The 19,994-nt window shown below is 34.0% G+C and overlaps 1 protein-coding gene across 8 annotated transcripts in view; it reads left to right on the forward strand.

Moving 5' to 3' along the window:
* neo1b (neogenin 1b) overlaps window positions 1-19,994 on the forward strand; it is a 157,419-nt gene that overhangs the window by 120,909 nt on the left and 16,516 nt on the right. For all 8 annotated transcript variants that reach the window (XM_067378882.1, XM_067378887.1, XM_067378883.1 and 5 more), the window contains 7 exons: window positions 4,719-4,941; window positions 6,174-6,328; window positions 9,527-9,675; window positions 10,424-10,562; window positions 13,026-13,075; window positions 15,840-15,981; window positions 18,043-18,153. In XM_067378882.1, coding sequence (XP_067234983.1) covers window positions 4,719-4,941; window positions 6,174-6,328; window positions 9,527-9,675; window positions 10,424-10,562; window positions 13,026-13,075; window positions 15,840-15,981; window positions 18,043-18,153 — 969 coding nt within the window. The remainder of the gene's footprint in view (window positions 1-4,718; window positions 4,942-6,173; window positions 6,329-9,526; window positions 9,676-10,423; window positions 10,563-13,025; window positions 13,076-15,839; window positions 15,982-18,042; window positions 18,154-19,994) is intronic.

The raw sequence follows: 19,994 nt of genomic DNA on the forward strand, positions 1-19,994 counted from the left end.
GAACACCCTAGCAACCGCTTAGCAACACTGTAGGGACCACTACAAGTACCTTAGCAACTGCCTAGCAACACCCTAGCAAACACCCATGTTACCATAGCAACCGCCTAGCAACACCTTAGCAACCACCCCAAGTACCTTCGCATCTGCCTAGCGACCACCCAGGTTACTATAGCAACCGTCTAGCAACCACCCAGAACACCTTAGCAATTGCCTAGAAACACTCTAGCAACAAAGTGGCGAATTTTGCCACTGCAAGCACCATTCACATTTTCTTCAGGAAATGTACATTCTAGTTTTACATCTGCTGTCATTGCCAGTGTCGTGCAGTAGGTGGCAGTATGCACCTTCGATAAATCAGGTCCTCCCTTGAAATCGGGTCTCCCCAAATTGTCAGTTAATCAGTATCCTAAGTATATACAAATGATATTAATTTAAAATACGCATAGCTTACTATATAATGCGTACGAAAACACATTAAAGGTGCAATATGTAATATTTTGTGTCCACTAGAGGTCGCTAGAGGCCTATTCAAAAGAAAGGCGTAGCTTGATGACGGCAAGTTTGAGTGCGTAATCTTGGGACATGTGGTCTCCATCTCAACGGATGGTGCAAAAGAACTGGGATTGGACTCGGGAAGAATCATGTTCATGGATGAGATTATTAATGTTACTGTAGTATGAAGCAGAGCAGGAGCGAGTGTTGTGGAGCTGAACGAGGAGCTGGAGCGATTGATCAACACACGCCTCACGAGCAGCGGGACTTTTATTATGACACAGTCGCCGGTGCCGCTTCCGCTTCGGCTTTTCCGGTCATGAGTATGAGGTAACGCAGCTCTGTTTATCATATTAGATACATTTGAGAGTGTTGAAAATAATGTTATAACGTTACTCTGTGCGTTCGCTCGGCGGCTGCTGTGAGACACTGTTACACACTGCAGTAAGATAGATCGATTTTACAATATCATATTAAATGCTGGATGATTGTGTTGATAAATGGCATGCAATTAATTTTAAAACATATTGTATGATGGAGAAAATGCTGTATTACTGTTACTAAAAATAAAGCTGCATCTGATTATGCTATGTTAGCTACTTCACTAAATAGTGTTTTTCTCTGAGGCATGGTAAAGCATGAGACTCGCAAAACATCAAGAAAATTAGATTTATACAACAAGACTAAATGTGTTGAGCTATATAACAATAATTCGTTTATAAATATATCAAAACAGTTGTTCCCTTGTGTATTAAAACATGTAAATATTAAAGCGTCTTAAAACCAGAAACCGAGGGTAACGCGGGTATGACAGGCGACTCCTCACACGTCCCGCAGCCTTGGTTAAAATCGCAATTTTCTCACGATTTACAAATAGTTGGAAACATTTGGGATATTGTAAGTACTCAAGTGAACAAAATATATAACACTGGCCTAGTGTTTTTTTGGATATTTTACTGCAAAAAATATTACATATTGCATCTTTAAGTTGAGCTTCCATAGGAATGAACTGTAAACACTCTGTGCCAATAGACTAAAATGCCCTTTCTCTTTCAAATTAGCACCAACTCGAGGGTGGCAGTTGCTTGAATGGTGGGTTATTAGGCCTGTTCTTAATAAAAAACACAACAACTGGAAAAACACAACTAATCCTTTGCAGCTTCACTATTATCACTGGGTTTAAATCCAAAATATTGCAAAAATCTTCCACTATTGTCTTGTCAGTCAGCTCCTCACTCTCTTGATAAATGAATTCTGACTCTTATTTGACTCATGCTGTATTGAGCAGATGCATTCGGTTTTCAATTGTAGTGTCTGTTCTTTAACTGAACTAAATGATGTTTATTACTATTAGGGATGCACCGATACCGAAGCTCATGTACTTGTACTCGTACTCGTAAAAATACTCCCGATACCAAAGACAGATACCTCACGTGACGTAACTGACAGAATTTTCCGTGCACATACAGAGACACCGGCGGCGGCAGCAGAAACAATGTCAGCCTCAGAGGTGTGGAAATACTTCAAAATTAATAATGACAACACACACATTGAGAACTGCATGCTTTCAATCACAGAATCGCTCTGAATGACACAGACCAGAAGCGCTCTCTCTCTCTCTCTTTCTTGCGCGCGATCAGTTCTCCTCGCGCCTGAATGGTCAAATGCACACATAGTTGTCAAAATGTCCATCATGTGGAGTATCTCACATAAATACAGTCGGTTATGGCTTAAGTGCATGTAAACATTTGGGTGAAAACAGGATATGTGTCAGTATCCATGGATTCGGTCTTAAAGGGACCGTAGCCTATATTTGTCATTAATGATAATAAAACAACAAAAGATGTTAAATAAATGTATACATGATAAATAAACCTACTGTATCTGAAAAACAAGTTTATTTAATTTTTATCTCTGTAGTATTTGTTGTATTGTTTGTAAATTTCTTTTTATATAACAACAATTATATATATATATTGGTAATTATGCCCTTTGAAGGTTATTGGACACTGAAATTTTTGTTCCTTAAGTTTGTGACAAGCACATAAAAATTATAACTTTTTTCATTAGAGTAATAATAAAGAAGCTGTCCTACATTCATTATTCTCACTGCGTTGTGCTTGGAAAACTGCAACATCACCAAAAAAAAAAAAAAGAGAGAGAAATTATAAATGTATCGGCATTGGTATTGGTATTGACAAGTGCTAGAAAAAAAGTATCGGTACTCGTACTCGGTGCTTAAAAATGTTATCGGTGCATCCCTATTTATTACTATAAAACTACTATATACTACTATAAAAACGACGGTGGGTGACATAAGCGGTGTGTGTGTATATATATATATATATACATACACACACATACATGCAAGTTAATATTACAGTTTATTACTTTCTGGTTTTATATCAGTGGATGTAAATGAAATTTAACAATTTTAGTTCTTTTTAATTAAAAATTATAAATCTAATTTGGTTTCTTTTAAGTCATTTCAGAGCAGATACATAAACATCAAACTGCTGGAAGCATAGAGATGTAAAGTTTGGCTATAGTGCTCAGCCATGCATACTGAATGAGAGGTACAGAACTTCAAACCCGAAAGTTTCCCAGCATCCATTTTTGATCCTACTTTGATTGAATCCACACCCTCGGGTCTGCCTCACAGTTCTGTTTCTGTTTTATTTCATAGTGTATTTTTGCTGCATATCTAATAATAATAATAATATCCCAAGGTCCCTTCTGTGCTTGATGTCATTTCCTGACTTAAGATCTTCCCTTTGAAGGGCAGTGTTAGCGTTTCCCCCCAGCTGTGAAGCCCTGACGGAGATTTGAGATTAGCTTTTTTCATTAGGGTGTTAAATAAATAAAGATATTAATGTAGCAGGAAAGTCCTAAAGTTTCAGTTATTTTTTGACGTCCCATGCTGCCGTTGTTTTCATCATCAGAGGTCATTCATGACGTTCTATGTTTATCCATCAGGTGTCTTATCTTTCCCTCTCTGTCTATCTTTGCCCATGCTGAGTCAGGATATGAGCGGGAAGCTCCATTCGGCCCAGTTTGGCTCGTCCGCGTCTCCAGCTGGTCTCTGATGGCCGTTTCTGCGCCAGACGCAGCAGGCCGACAGACACCTCACCCACTCGCGCCCTCGCCGTCACACTCGTCCCGCTGTCCCTCGAGCAGGTTTATTTGGGCGCTGAAAAGGTGTCACTCACACCTGAGGGTGATGCCCGGACACGAGCTGTGAGGGGGATGAACTTTCGTAGTGCTCTATTCTGTTTTGTTCTACTCTATTCTATTCTCATATTCACATCAAGAGACGTTGTGTTTCTGTCTGTTTGATCGTAAGCTGAGTAAACAAGTATAATGAATAGACACCTTCCTTCAGTTTCACATGAGTTGTGTTCTAATCAGCACTTCCTCTTAGAGCCGATCACGCAGAGTTACATAGACTTGCTAATGTCTTTGAGTTTGTATGTTGGAGCGGGAGTTGTTGAACGACACTTGTGTTGTTTTCCTTAAAGCAAGACTCATCCCCAGGAGTTCGATTTTTCCAAGAATATTTAAAATTATATTGAAAATATAAATTAATATTTAAAGTAATTTACATAGATTATAATATAGTTTAGTATTAATTACAAAAGTGTGTGTGTATATATATATATATATATATATATAATATGTGTGTGTGTGTGTGTGTATATATACAGTACAGTCCAAAAGTTTGGAACCACTAAGATTATGTATATGTATATATATGTATATATAAAAATAGGGCTATGTTTTTTTATTTTTATTCTTTTGCAGTGAATAATCCCTACATTTCACCACCAGATTCCTCTAATTTGCATCTTCGACACTTTCGTAGAACGTGCTATTTTTATCTACTTCAGATGTTGTCATCAGTGTGTTTTAATTGCAGGGACAGATGTGAAAGTGTAATTAACATTGTGCTTACTGATATGAATGTTAATGATATGCCTTCCCCTCAGTGTTCGTAACATGTCGTGGCTGCATGTTTAGCCTGGCGTTGAGCCTCCATCTCCTGCTCTGTTTCATAGTAAATTTGCTGTTTTGTTTTAATTTCTTAGTCATTGTAGTTGTCTTTTCATTTACGTCAATTATTTTATGTTCTTTTCTTTTTCTTTTTCTCACCCTCCCTCTCCTCCCCGAACTCTTTATCTATAATTTACCCCCCTTGTTACCCCCCCCTGTCACAATCACCCTCCAAGACGTTGCCCTTCCTTCTACTGTCCCTTCATTGACCGATGCCACTACTGACCATGTAGCGTCCAGCCCGGCCGAGCGCAGCGGCCCCACCCCCTCTGCCCCGCGTGATGTCGTGGCGTCTCTGGTGTCCACCCGATTCATCAAGCTGACGTGGCGTCTTCCTGCCGAGCCGCACGGGGAGAACATCACCTACTCTGTGTTCTACAGTCTGGACGGCACTAACAGGTTAAACACGCTAAAAGATGTACATGTCAGTTTATGCCACCTCTACAGGTTGTTAGAGGAACAGCAACAGGAAACACAAATTGTGCTAATATTTGGAATAGCATACTACACATAACTATCAACCTATACTATAAACATACACTCTTAAAAAAGCTGGGCTAAAAATAACCCAAGCTGGGTTAAAAAATGGACAAAAATAGGTTAAAAATAACCCAAGACGGGTTAAAAATTTATAAAAATGGGATAAAATTAACCTAAGTTGGATTAGAATGGGTTAAAATTAACTTAAGTTGGGTTAAAATAGGGTAAAATTGACCTAAGTTAAAAATGTTAAAAAATGTTAAAATGTTAAAAATGTTAAAAATGGAGAAAAATGTGTTAAAATTGACCTAAGTTGGGTTAAGATGGGATAAAATTAACCTAAGTTGGGTTAAAATGGGTTAAAACATCCCAAGTTGGGTTAAAAATGAACAAAAATGGGTTAAAAATAACCCAAGATTGGATAAAAATGTGTTAAAATTGACCTAAGTTGGGTTAAAATAGGTTAAAATTTACCCAAGTTGGGTTAAAAATGGGTTAAAAACATCCCAAGTTGGGTTAAAAATGGACAAACCCAGCGACTGGTTTGTTTTGACCCAGTGGTTGGGGTAAATGTTTGACCAACCTGCTGGGTAGTTTTATTTACCTCAACTATTGTTTAAAAATTACTGTATTGCTTGCTTATAATGAACCCCAAATAGGTTGTAAATGGAATGGAATTTTTTTAAAAATAATACTTAAATAATAAATAATAAACTTTAAATTGCTTATTAATAAATGTTCACATTTTGATTATTATTGTTGCCTCTAATAATTATGAGTCTGATTTTTAGTTTCCAACCTACTTTGGGTTCATTTTAAGCCAGATATATAGTCATTTTTAAACAATAGTTGGGTTAAATAAAACTGCTCAGCACGTTGGGCAAACATTTAACCCAACCGCTGGGTTAAAATACCCCAAACGGTGTGTTTGTTCATATTTAACCCAACTTAGGTTGTAGAAATATATATTTGCTTAGCAAGATTGCCTTCAAACTGTTTCCATAGAGGACTGAGAATCGAACTCATCTTGCTTTGCATTATTAATTGCATTTGGACAGAAAATCAAACTAAAAACCTGTGCGTTCACCTTTGACTTAATGTCTCAGTCCCAAAACAGGTCATATCTCATATTACTGTTGTTTTGCTCACAGGGAGCGTGTGGAAAACACTAGCGGACCGGGAGAGATGCAGGTCACCATTCAAAACCTCGTCCCCGACACCAAGTACACCTTTCGGGTGGTCGCGTCCAACGCTAACGGCCAGGGCGAGAGTTCTGCCCCACTCACGGTGGCCACCCAGCTGGAGGGTAAAACACCAACGCACATGAACACACTTCAAGCGCTGGTTTGACCACTAGCCAGGACTGAGGTTTCTCTTTCTACACCTCTCGCACGACCACACTAGTCCTGTTTGTGCTTGTCCGAACCTACCGCCCGCTTGTTTACAGGAAGGAGTTGATCTGGGAAACATTGCTTGTCTAGAGGTTTCTTCACAGACAGGCTCTTTCTGTCTGGACTCCACTGAATGAGTGTGGAATTGTAAACATCTGGGTGGTGGACTGTTGGGCAGCATCTGTCAGGGTGATTTTCAGGGATACAGGGACTCGTATTAATGAGACGAGAGCTCAGGGATGCAGGTATGGTCGGAGCTGTCAGGAAAGATGCAGCCAGAGGCGATCTCACGGGATGAAAGGAGAATGTTGCTCCTGGTGGGTGGCTACGGTCGGGTGAAAACGCCAAACTGGCTGGATGTGCATAGGGCAGATATGGACAACAGGAAAAAGAAACTGCATCCCAGCTTTTGTGATATCTGATGTATAGTGTGCGAGATCAGGATTGTGTCAAAAGCACTGCTCTCGATACCAAGTCGGTACTGAAATGTAAAAAATGTGACAGTACCAGCATTTCCCCCTAGCATTTTGAGAGCTGTTCAGCGTAATCTTGGGCCATGTGTCCACTAAAGCTCACTTTTTCCGAGGCTAGCATACTTTTCCAATTGTTTTCAATGGGAGCGCCACCGTTTTTTGTGTTAGTTGTGTTAAAAATGGACAAAAAGGGGTTAAAAATAACTCAAGATGGGTTAAAAATGGACAAAAAAGGTAAAAAAAAAAACAAGATGGGTTAAAAATGGACAAAAAAGGTTAAAAAATTACCCAAGATGGGTTAAAAATGGACAAAAAAAGGTTAAAAAATTACCCAAGATGGGTTAAAAATGGACAAAAAAGGTTCAAAAATAACTTAAGATGGGTTAAAATGGACAAAAATGGGTTAAAATAGACAAAAAAAGGGTAAAAAAAAAAAAAACAGAAACAAGATGGGTTAAAATGGACAAAAATGGGTTAAAAATAATTCAAGGTGAGTTAAAAATAGACAAAATGGGTTAAAAATAGACAAAAAAGGTTTTAAAAAACCCAAGATGGGTTAAAAATGGATAAAAATGGGTTAAAAATGGACAAAAAAGGTTTAAAAAACCCAAGATGGGTTAAAAATGGGCAAAAATGGGTTAAAAATAGCTCAAGGTGGGTTAAAAATTGACAAAAAGGTCAAAAAACCCAAGATAGGTTAAAATGGACAAAAATGGGTTAAAAATAATTCAAGGTGAGTTAAAAATAGACAAAAATGGGTTAAAAATAGACAAAAAAGGTTTTAAAAAACCCAAGATGGGTTAAAAATGGACAAAGGTTAAAAAAAAAAAAATGGACAAAAATGGGTTAAAAATAACTCAAGATTGGTTAAAAATAAACCAAGATGGGTTAAAAATGGACAAAAAAAGGTTAAAAAATAACTCAAGATGGGTTAAAAATTGACAAAAATGGGTAGAAAATAACCTAAATTGGTCACATTTTTTAAATTTCAGTAACGACTTTGTCCCGAAAGCAGTACTTTTGACACAATCCTGATCTCGCATACTATACATCAGATATCACAAAAACACTGCTCTCATCACTGTCACTTTTTAGCCAGTTGTCCAATCAGAGAGGACGAGGGGCGGGACACCGACCAACTGTCACAACATTCTTACTGTGCAACGACATCAAGCAGAGAACCAAACGAAATGGATGAGAAATTAATATTGCAGGTCCACGAACACACATAGCAAGTACTCTACATTGTGCCGACATCTGAAACAAATTATCTGCAAAATCAGTTACAAGTAACACTGTCGCGGATAATGGCAAAAACCCACTGTGATGCCGAAGCGCTGTCAATCACTCACAGACTAATGGGTATTAATTAATCCGTTGTAAAAACAAAATTGTAAAACAATACAAAATGGAGTCTTCAAGCAGTGAGGACGATTTTGTTGTCCTCTCTCTTCTTAAAAAGAGAAGAAGAAAGAAGAAATATTGGATCCATCCAATCCTGAGATTGCGTAGAGAGGAAGGAGAGTTCCCCCACCTTATCAAGGAGCTGCAGGATTATCCTGAGTGATTCAAAGTTTACTTCAGGATGTCAGTGGCTCAGTTTGATGCTTTGCTGGCGATACTGGATTTTGGCGTTTGCTTGTACAGTGGCTCTGAATTGTCAAAACACCACCACAAATGCTTGCCACAGATGCGAAAACGCAGAATATTGAACCTGATCTGAATTTTTTTATGACGGACGAACATTTTCAAAAAAAAATATGAAGCAGCACAAATGATTCGTGAACAGCAAATCGAATGATTTTTGATGGATCATGTGACACTGAAGACTGGAGTAATGATGCTGAAAATTCAGCTTTGATCACAGAAATACATTATATCTTACCATATATTCACATCGAAAACTTATTTTGAACTGTAATAATATTTCACGGTTTTTAATGTATTTTTGAACAAATAAATGCAGCATTGGTGAGCAATTAAAGTACTTTGAGTGTGCAGAGGAAGTTGGGATTCATCCTATTAAAATCAGAAGCGTTTCTTATTCTGTGCACTACCTGAACTTCCCGTTTGACTTGTACGGACAAAATAAATTAAAGCAGCTCAATTTTCTCTTTCTAGGTCTTTCTAGGTCAGAACTCCTCCATTTCCTTTGCATCCCACAGTTGGACCACAATGCATTTCACTCTTTTGAAGTGTCGAAATATCCTCAGTGGGATTCTGACGCTGCTTTCTCACCAGAATAGTCTTCTTTTACCATGTGATATTGTCATTATTTAAAGTATCCAGCTGCGGTGGGTTGAAACGTGACGTCTTTTGTCACTACGTGCTGTTGAAGTTTGCAAAAGCGAAAAAAATAAGTGTCAAACAAAAGAAGAAAGAAGCTTCAAGTAGAAGTGTAAGCAGTGGAAGACACTGAAGAAATTACTTCAGTGGTCCTTTGTGTTTTCAAACACGTGCTTAAAGCTGAAGTACAGACAAACATGCCTTCGTTTCTTCTGCTTTTCCTTCAGTTCTTGTTCCTAAAACTTTATAAAAACAGGAATATTAACTTTTGGGTTTTTGTACTCATGTAGGCGTCAGATTTTTGCAGATTTGTATCTATTTTTTTGAGATGTAAACGTTACTTCCATCTCTCAGTTCAGGTACCGGGTCCGGCCCCGAATCTGCAGGTGGTCTCTGTCGGCGCCACCTCGGTCGCTCTGAGCTGGGAGAGACCGGCCACCGGAAACGGGGATATTCAGACCTACAAACTCTTTTACAGTGAGAAGGGACAAGACTCGGAGCAGGTGAGAGATTCATTATTATGTCACAACCATGAGCTCATTAACATAAGATTGCCCACATTTACATATCAATCGTCGGCACTGATAGCCTAGTGGGCAGCACCGACATATAGCGCCATTGCTCTTCGGGTGACCTGAGTTCGAGTCCCGGCTCACGGACCTCTCCCACCTCACTTCCTGTCCACTCTATACTAGTAAAGGCAAAAATAAATATTTAAAAAATACTTAATAAATAAGCTTTTACATATTAATCCATATGTAGCCTTCCGTAACTTGACCTTACCCGATAATGAGTTATCATGATGTTATCATAGTATATATTTTACATATTACCGTAGAAATACCATGATTTTATTTGGATAGATAAAGATTTTATTTGGATGTTTTTTTGATATATATATTTTTTTTTTTTACATTTACTATTATAATGCCAATATTTGTACATATATTTTTGCAAATTTACTGTGATAATACTAAGTTTTTTACATGTATTTTTTTTTGCATTTTTACTGTAGTAATACCAAGTTTAGTTTTTTTACATGCATTTTTTTGCACATTTACTATAGTAATACCAAGTTTTTTACATGCATTTTTTTGCACATTTACTATAGTAATACCAAGTTTTTTACATGCATTTTTTTGCACATTTACTATAGTAATACCAAGTTTTTTTACATGCATTTTTTTGCACATTTACTATAGTAATACCAAGCACCTTTAGTGATTCATGTTTTTGTGTTTTTTCCTGCAGGACATGGACGTCACGGGTCTGTCCTACACCATGACGGGGCTCAAGAAGTTCACAGAGTACAGTTTCAGGGTGGTGGCGTACAACAAACACGGCCCTGGCGTCTCCACCGAGGACGTTACGGTCCGAACGCTATCTGATGGTGAGCTTCATGAAGTCTGATGTTTAAATGTGTCATTCTGAACCACTTGACTTCCTTGGATGTTTTTTTGATATATATATTTTTTTTTTTTTACATTTACTATTATAATGCCAATATTTGTACATATATTTTTGCAAATTTACTGTGATAATACTAAGTTTTTTACATGTATTTTTTTTTGCATTTTTACTGTAGTAATACCAAGTTTAGTTTTTTTACATGCATTTTTTTGCACATTTACTATAGTAATACCAAGTTTTTTACATGCATTTTTTTGCACATTTACTATAGTAATACCAAGTTTTTTACATGCATTTTTTTGCACATTTACTATAGTAATACCAAGTTTTTTTACATGCATTTTTTTGCACATTTACTATAGTAATACCAAGTTTTTTTACATGCATTTTTTTGCACATTTACTATAGTAATACCAAGTTTTTACATGCATTTTTGGCGTACAACAAACACGGCCCTGGCGTCTCCACCGAGGACGTTACGGTCCGAACGCTATCTGATGGTGAGCTTCATGAAGTCTGATGTTTAAATGTGTCATTCTGAACCACTTGACTTCCTTTTTCCTTGGATTTTTCTGTCTCTTCCTTGACTTCAAATAGCACTTAAAAGTGCCTCTGCTTACATGAAGATTTGACATTCACTCTGATTTGTCAGTGAATTGATCTTCGTATTCATGTGCATGTTTTTGTGTCAGCGTTGTCACGAGCCTCGTCAAAATACTGCGCAGTGTAAGTGACATGCTAACATGATTGCTTAATGCAAAACCATCAAAACGAGGAAGACAAATGTTTTCTGTTGGATCAGAGAAGCTTTTTGGTTTAACGGCGTACTGAAACTTGACTGAAACATCCCAGAAAACAAGACTATGCACAAAATATTGATTTTCTAGTTAATCTGATTCACATTTATTTGATTAATTATTTGAGTAAAACTCAGCTGCAATGCTCAGTCTGGTGGCTAAATATAGTTTGTTCAAGACTATCTTGAAAGGTTTGTTTGTTTATATTCATTTATTTAAAATATATATATATTTTGTTTAATTTATTTTTAAATCTGATTCAGATTTATTTGATTAATTATTCCATGAATCTTCCTCAGAATAGAATAAAATTTATCTAAAAAATGTATTTAATTTATATTTAAATATATTAATTAAAAAATTAAACATTTAAATAAAATGTATGTTTTATATAAATAAAAAAATAAATAATGCATATATATATATATATATATATATATATATATATATATATATATATATATATATATATATATATATATATATATATATTAATAAAAATATTTAAAAATATATAATATTTATATTATTTCATTTTTATTATGTTATATTTATATATACTTAAACAGATATATTGAAAAATTAAAGAAATATTAAAATAATATTTTTATTATGAATAATAAATATAAATATTTTATTTATATTATTTCATTACTATATATATATATATATATATATATATATATATATATATATATATAAAAAATTCAATACTAATATTTAAAAATATATGATATATATTATTTATATAATATTATTTATTTATTATGTGAATCTCATATATACAGAAATATTGAAAATATTAAAGAAATATTAAAATAATGTTTTTTTAGTTTTTATTTCAAATAGTCTTTTTATACAGACTTCAGTATTAGATTAATTATAAATATATCAATGTATTCTCTTGCCCTTTTTTCCAATTTACCACTATGTCCGAAATTGCATATTCTCATATGAAATCACTTTGAAGAACTAACTTCATGACCATTAAAAAAGCAGTAAGAAGCCATAAAACGGAAAACTTTAATGCACAATAAGCTATTTCAGAGGGCAGCGTCTTCAGGAGCACGACTATGATGACTTATAATACTCTCTAGGTAGGGAGCTTGCCAGATTCTGTCTCTCTCTCCTGTTCTCCGTCCTTTCGTCTCTGTGGGAGGTGGAGGCTGGGATGTGAGGGAGACGTCCTGTCAGAGAAAGACCTCTGGGAAGACAGTGAACATGTGACAGGTGGTGTTGTAATCGTACACTCACTCCACGGCGGAGCGATTTGGGACGTGACAGAAAGCACACAAGTGTAAATAATATAACGAAGTGTTTTATTAAAGTGAGCCGTTAACATTGGCATGCACACAAACGCACACAAACAACGGCTGCTACTGTCTCTGCCGCCAGTGCAATCCTCCAGTGTTCATTTGAAGGAACAAGAGATGGGGGAAAAAAGCAGAATAAAGGTGGAAAAAAAAAACAACACCCACGACTGCATCCAAAAATAAACAGTCTTTGAATATGGGTCTCGGTGGATAAACCAATTATTTCAGTCGAGCTTTGAGCCGCTGAAGCTCGGGTTCTTCCGGGGACATCGAGCGGCGCGTGTCGCTGGGCTTACAGTCTTGTCTCAATAATAAATCTGTTTTGTGTTTCAGTGCCGAGCGCCCCTCCGCAGAACCTGACTCTGGAGGTCCTGAACTCAACGGTGAGATCCTCTTTTATTAGTGGTGCTTAATGATTTAGTGCTTTAGAGATTAAGATCTGTGCTGGTTACATCAGCTGAACCTTCATCAGCGATCACTATTGGGATCTTAATGAAGACACCTCAAGTCAGAAAGATAGTAAAGCTGCACAACTAATCGTTAAAACATTTTAATCTCAATTCAAACACCCACACAATCTAATTCCTAAATGACAATGATTCAGCTCTGTCTATTAAAGCTTTGACAAGTACGATCACAGCGAACATTCAGATCTGTGTTCTGAGCCAAAGAGAGACGTTTTCATGTATAGATATGAAACCGCTTCACAAACTATTTTTAAACCACACAGTATCATTGTTACAATAATTCAAATTATCACAGAAGTGCTGGAATAAAAGTTTATAGTTCAGATATAAACACTGATGTCTACAGTAGTGATCAAAATAGAGTAAATCACCTTTTGAAATTAAATTGATGCTTCAAATAGAGTTGAATAACATCGTTACACCAGCAGACGACAAGTGACTCTTCAAAATATGTGTAATGTCATTGAATCATTCTTTCAAGAGATTCGTTCAGAAATGCTGATTGATTCAGTAAAGAAACAAGTGAAGCATTTATGAGTGAGTCATTGAATCATTCATTCAGGAGATTCATTTAAAAATGCTGATTCATCTAGTAATGAAACAAGTGAAGTATTTATGAGCGAGTCATTGAATCATTCATTCAGGAGATTCATTTAAAAATGCTGATTCATCTAGTAATGAAACAAGTGAAGCCTTTGAGTGAGTCATTGAATCATTCATTCAAGAGATTTGTTCAAAAACGCTTATTCATCCAGTAATGAAACAAGTGAAGTATTTATGAGCGAGTCATTGAATCATTCATTCAAGAGATTTGTTCAAAAACACTGATTCATCTAGTAATGAAACGAGTGAAGCCTTTATGAGTGAGTCATTGAATCATTAATTCAAGAGATTATTTCAGATTCGTTCAAAAACACTGATTCATACAGTCATGAAACAAGTTAAGTCTTTATGAGTGAGTCATTGAATCATTCATTCAAGAGATTTGTTTAAAAAAAAAAAAAAAAACGCTGATTCATCCAGTAATGCAACAAGTGAAATCTTTAGGAGTGAGTCATATGAATCATTAATTTAAGAAATTCTTTCAGATTCATTCAAAAACACTGATTCATCTAGTAATGAAACAATTGAAGTCTTTATGAGTGAGTCATTGAATCATTCATTCAAGAGATTTGTTTAAAAAAAAAAAAAAAAACGCTGATTCATCCAGTAATGCAACAAGTGAAATCTTTAGGAGTGAGTCATATGAATCATTAATTTAAGAAATTCTTTCAGATTCATTCAAAAACACTGATTCATCTAGTAATGAAACAATTGAAGTCTTTATGAGTGAGTGATTGAATCATTCATTCAAGTGATTCGTTCAAAAACACTGATTCATCTACTAATGAAACAAGTGAAGCCTTTGAGTGAGTGATTGAATCATTCGCTCAAACTGATTAAAAGTAATAATGAATTCAAATTAAAACAAATTTGAAGAAGATCATGCCAAATTGGACGCAACGCTTAAGTGTATTCTGACCAAACTTGGTACATGTCATCACAAGCGTGACCTGAGGCTACATGCTATGTTTCAGCACAGCGCCACCTACTGGTCTGGAGATAGCAAGAATGGCTATTTTTATATCTTCCGAACGGTTTGGCCAAAAGTTATAAAACTGGCTTGTTAGATTCAGGGCAGCACGCCGAGTTGAATGATATCCTATTTTGATATACAGCTATTTTGCATTTTGTTGAAAAATGCTGTTTTTTTTATGCATTAGCGTATCATTACAAAACTCGGTATGGGTCATCAGCACGATGCCCTGAACGAGCCTGAGAAGTATATATCTATAGTCTATAACTGAACAAAATATTAAATTGTATATGAAATAAAATGCTATATTTTACTGACGATTTTACTTCTTTCTTGCTTCTTTGAGCATGGCCCCTTAATGGCTGCTTGCAGCTATATTTATTATTATTTAGTCTTTTATTATTTTTTTTTTTTGTGTTGCAGTATTTAGAATATGTATAATATGCAAAATAGAATATGGGTGAAATTGTGCTTTCTTTGTCATAAAAATTATGACACATTGAAAGCCAAAAATCTTAATGACCTTAAAAATAGAGCAGTTTTTCCTTATCCAATCAATATATATCTTCTAAACTCAAAGTATGACCCGGACATGTTCTTGACAGTTCTTGTGAGGTTCATCCAATTATGACATTTTGGCACAAATTATAGTTTTTATACTTGTATTCTGTAAGTTCTTGTACTAAAGTTACTTTAAGTCCATTAAAATGAATAATTATTCAAAAGTCACTACCCAAAATAGAAGTTAATGGTTAATTATCAGAGAGTTTTTTTTATGCATTTACATGGTTTCCCACCATCAGGTCTGTAATTCACATCCTGGCTCATCTCCGCTTTCATAAAGCATACTTGGGTTTTTCTTCATTCATTATTGCGTAGCCTGAAGGCTGTGCTTCTCTCAGCTGTCTTTCTGAAATTAACTCATGACATGGGCTCTGACAGCTTTCTGGCTGACACACTCTTTTCAGGTGCACTGAAGAACTTCAGTTTATATAATACGCTCCCAGCAGCCTACCTGCTCAATTAAAATGCACTAACTCCACTCATGTTGAAATGGCTTTGCTCTGTCTGAAAGCTCTCCATGTGTCCTGTTTAATGCCCCAGAGCATCATGGTCCGATGGCAGCCGCCTCCCCTTGGTACCCTGAACGGAGAGCTGACGGGGTATAAACTACGCTACCGGAAAGGGCTGAGGAGGGCGGACGCAATAGAGATCTCAACCTCACAGCTCTTTCAGCTCATTGATGGTATGATGAACCCCGATCCCTACAGTCTTACTTCAGTATTATTTATATTCTGTATTTTGAATTAGTTTTTTTATATATATTTATTCGGTTTCCATTTTAGTTTAAATTACTGTTTTATGTGCTTTTTAAGTTTAATATATATATATATATATATATATATATATATATATATATATATATATATATATATATATATATATATATATTATGGAAGCCCGTTTCCGCCACTAAAAAAAAAAAAAAAAAAAAAAAAAGAGCCACTAAAAAAAAAAAAGATTAATTGCGACTTTTTATCTCAGAATTGCGAGTTATAAAGTCAGAATTCTGAGATATAAAGTCGCAATTGCGTGATATAAGGTCAGAATTCTGACTTTATTTCTCGCAATTGCGACTTTATATCTCAGAATTCTGACTTTATAACTCGCAATTCTGAGATAAAAAGTCGCAATTAATCTTTTTTTTTTTTTTTTTTTTAAGTGGCGTTTTTTTTTTTTTTTTTAGTTTAGTGGCGGAAACAGGCTTCCATAATATATATATATATATATATATATATATATATATTTAATTTCATTTTTATTATTTTTTTAATACATTTATATATTTAGCTTTAATTTTTATTTCAGTTTTAGTAATCTTAGCACTTCAACTTATTATTTCAGTTTATTGCCAAGGCAACATTTCTAATTTTCATTTTAATTTTTTTTTTCATCTAATATTTATATTTAATTTTATTTTATTTTGTATTTCTTATTAGTTTTTTTTTTTTTTTTTACATATTTTTTTATTTAGTTTTAGTTTTTATTTCAGTTTGTTGCAAAGGCAACATTTCTCATTCTTTTTTTATTTAGATTTTTCATCTAATATTTATATTTTATTTTTTCAGCTTTTAGTATTTTTAGTTAACATTTCTAATTTTTTTTTTTTTTTTCATCTAATATTTATATTTTATTTTTTCAGCTTTTAGTATTTTTAGGCAACATTTCTATTTTTTTTTTTCATCTAATATTTATATTTTATTTTTTCAGCTTTTAGTATTTTTAGACAACATTTCTAATTTTTTTTTTTTTTCATCTAATATTTATATTTTGTTTTTTCAGCTTTTAGTATTTTTAGGCAACATTTCTAATTTTTTTTTTTTTTTTCATCTAATATTTATATTTTATTTTTTCATCTTTTAGTATTTTAAGGCAACATTTCTAATTTTTTTTTTTCATCTAATATTTATATTTTGTTTTTCAGCTTTTAGTATTTTTAGGCAACATTTCTAATTTTTTTTTTCCATCTAATATTTATATTTTATTTTTTCAGCTTTTAGTATTTTTAGGCAACATTTCTAATTTTTTTTTTTTTTTTTCATCTAATATTTATATTTTATTTTTTCATCTTTTAGTATTTTTAGGCAACATTTCTAATTTTTTTTTTTCATCTAATATTTATATTTTGTTTTTCAGCTTTTAGTATTTTTAGGCAACATTTCTAATTTTTTTTTTCATCTAATATTTATATTTTATTTTTTCAGCTTTTAGTATTTTTAGGCAACATTTCTATTTTTTTTTTTTTTTTCATCTAATATTTATATTTTGTTTTTCAGCTTTTAGTATTTTTAGGCAACAATCTAATATTTATATTTAATTTTATTTTTAGCTTCATTTAGTAATCTTTTGTGATTTTGTATTTTTTTTTTTTAGTTTTTTATATTTCTATTTAGATTTAGATTTTATTTAGATTTTCCATCTTATATTTAGAATATTTACAGAATGAAATAATTAATGGTGTTTGGGTGCAAAACAGGCAAAAAAAAAAAAAAATCCGCGAATTTACTGGAGGGGACTCTAATCTTACTGTATCAAGCATATCTTTTGACTGAAACCAGTATGAAACACTTAGAAATGGGCAAAAACCCTTAACATTTTCCTTTAGGAAATCTACAAATCTAGTTCAGCAATACTCATAAACACTTGGGTCATCTTTAAGATTTGTTTCAGAGTCAAGAGAACCACTGCTTATGTAACGTTTTGCGTATTTAATTTGCCGAATCCTGTGGATTTTGCTGTTTTTAAGGCTTGGAGAAAGGAAAGGTGTACACGGTGAGAGTGTCGGCCACCACTGTGAACGGAACCGGACCAACGACGGAGTGGATCGCAGCGGAGACCTTCGAGAACGATCTGGACGGTAAGGAACCTCGAAAACAAACGCAACCCTTCACATCCTTCACTCTGACTGTGAGACTTTCTTCCCTGCTGCTTCCTGTTGGTGGGATCTCTCTGTGGTCGACTGAAGTCATCTGAACGAGTGGCGTTACTTCTCACAGATCAAACGTCAGAGTTCATCAATACTGAAAGAGCCGCAGCATAATTCACTGGAGGAGTCTGGTAAAGTGTTCTGGTCTGAGGCTAGGCGTGGAGGGGAATCCTGGGAAAATGGCATTTGTTTAATGCACTTCTGTCGTTAAATGAAAAGCCTTTGAATTATTTGGATTAATGTGTTTCTGTTTAAAGACCTTGAGAAGCGCAGCACAAAAGGAAACTTTACACTAGCGCATCGCTGCTGAGTTGGTTACAGTAAATTGGATTGATTTCAGGCTTGAGAAGATGCTGATGTGATTGCTCATGACATTGGGCTGGGATAATCGTGTCTGAGCTGTTAGGTTACTGCCGTAGCTGTTGTGTTTGATCTGTGTTTCAGTCGTGAAAAGAAGCTAGCGCAGGACATCCAGCACTTGCATTTACTGCCTGCTTCTGTGCTTCCACTGTTCACGGAGTAGGATGGATATTAGGATTTTAGGAAAATTCATTTAACCCCAAAAATGTTACATAATATTTTATATTAAATTTAAGTGTATTTTTAGGACCATTATGGCCATTTCTGGCCCTTTTTTATACATTTTTCTTAATAATTAAGCTCACATTCACTTCCAAATTCTTTGTACTGTAATAGCAAAAAAATATGATTTATTTCTTTTCTTTTTTTTTATATTTAATATTTATTAATTAATATGTAATGATGATTTAAATAAATAAATAAATAGTGAGAATAGAACGTGTTAATTTTAGGGGGAAATTTAAGGAGACATTCAGGGGGAAATGTGCTGAAATTGTCATAAAAAATAATGGCAAAATGCAAATAATTGCATGAGTCATAATAAATAGACTTTATTTTCATTATACAAACTCCAAAAATGTCAAATAATATTTTGTATTAAATTTAAGTCTATTTTTAGGACCATTATTGCCATTTTTGGCTTTTTTTATATTTATTTATTAATAATTAAGCTCATACTCACCCAAAATTCTTCCTACTCTAATAGGAAAAGAAAAAGATTTGTTTAATTTTTTTGTTTATTATTATTTATGTGCTATTGTTTTTACATCATGGTAATATTTATTGTGTGGAATTAATATTTAATGATTATTTAAGTATATAAATAGTAATAATTGAATGTGATAGTGAGAATTTATGGGAAAATTTGCTGAAATTGTCATAAAAAAATAATATCAATATGCAAATAATTGTACGAGTCCTAAAAATAAACTTTATTTTCACTAAGCAAACCCCAAAAATGTTAAATAATATTTTGTATTACATTTAAGTCTATTTTTAGGACCATTATTACCATTATTATATTGTTTTCATTTTTGATATTTATTTTCATAATAATTAAGCTAATATCCATCCAAAATTCTTCCTGTGATTTATGTTTATTACTACTTTTTATTATTTATGTATTATTGTTTTGATACATTGTGGTAATATTTATTGCATGGAATTCAAATTTAATGATGATTCAAATAAAATTGAATGTAATAATGAGAATTTATTGTCATAAAAAATAATGTCAAAATGCAAGTAATTGCACGAGTCCTAAAAACTTTATTTTCGTTATACAAACCCCAAAAATGTTTTTTTGGTATTTTAAGACCATTATTGCCATTTTTGGCCTTTTGTTTGACATTTATTTTCATAATAAAGCTCATATTCGCCCCAAAATGCTTCCTACTGTAATAGGAAAAAAC

The sequence above is a fragment of the Chanodichthys erythropterus genome, chromosome 24 (assembly GCF_024489055.1).
Source record: "Chanodichthys erythropterus isolate Z2021 chromosome 24, ASM2448905v1, whole genome shotgun sequence".
Lineage (NCBI taxonomy): Eukaryota > Metazoa > Chordata > Actinopteri > Cypriniformes > Xenocyprididae > Chanodichthys > Chanodichthys erythropterus.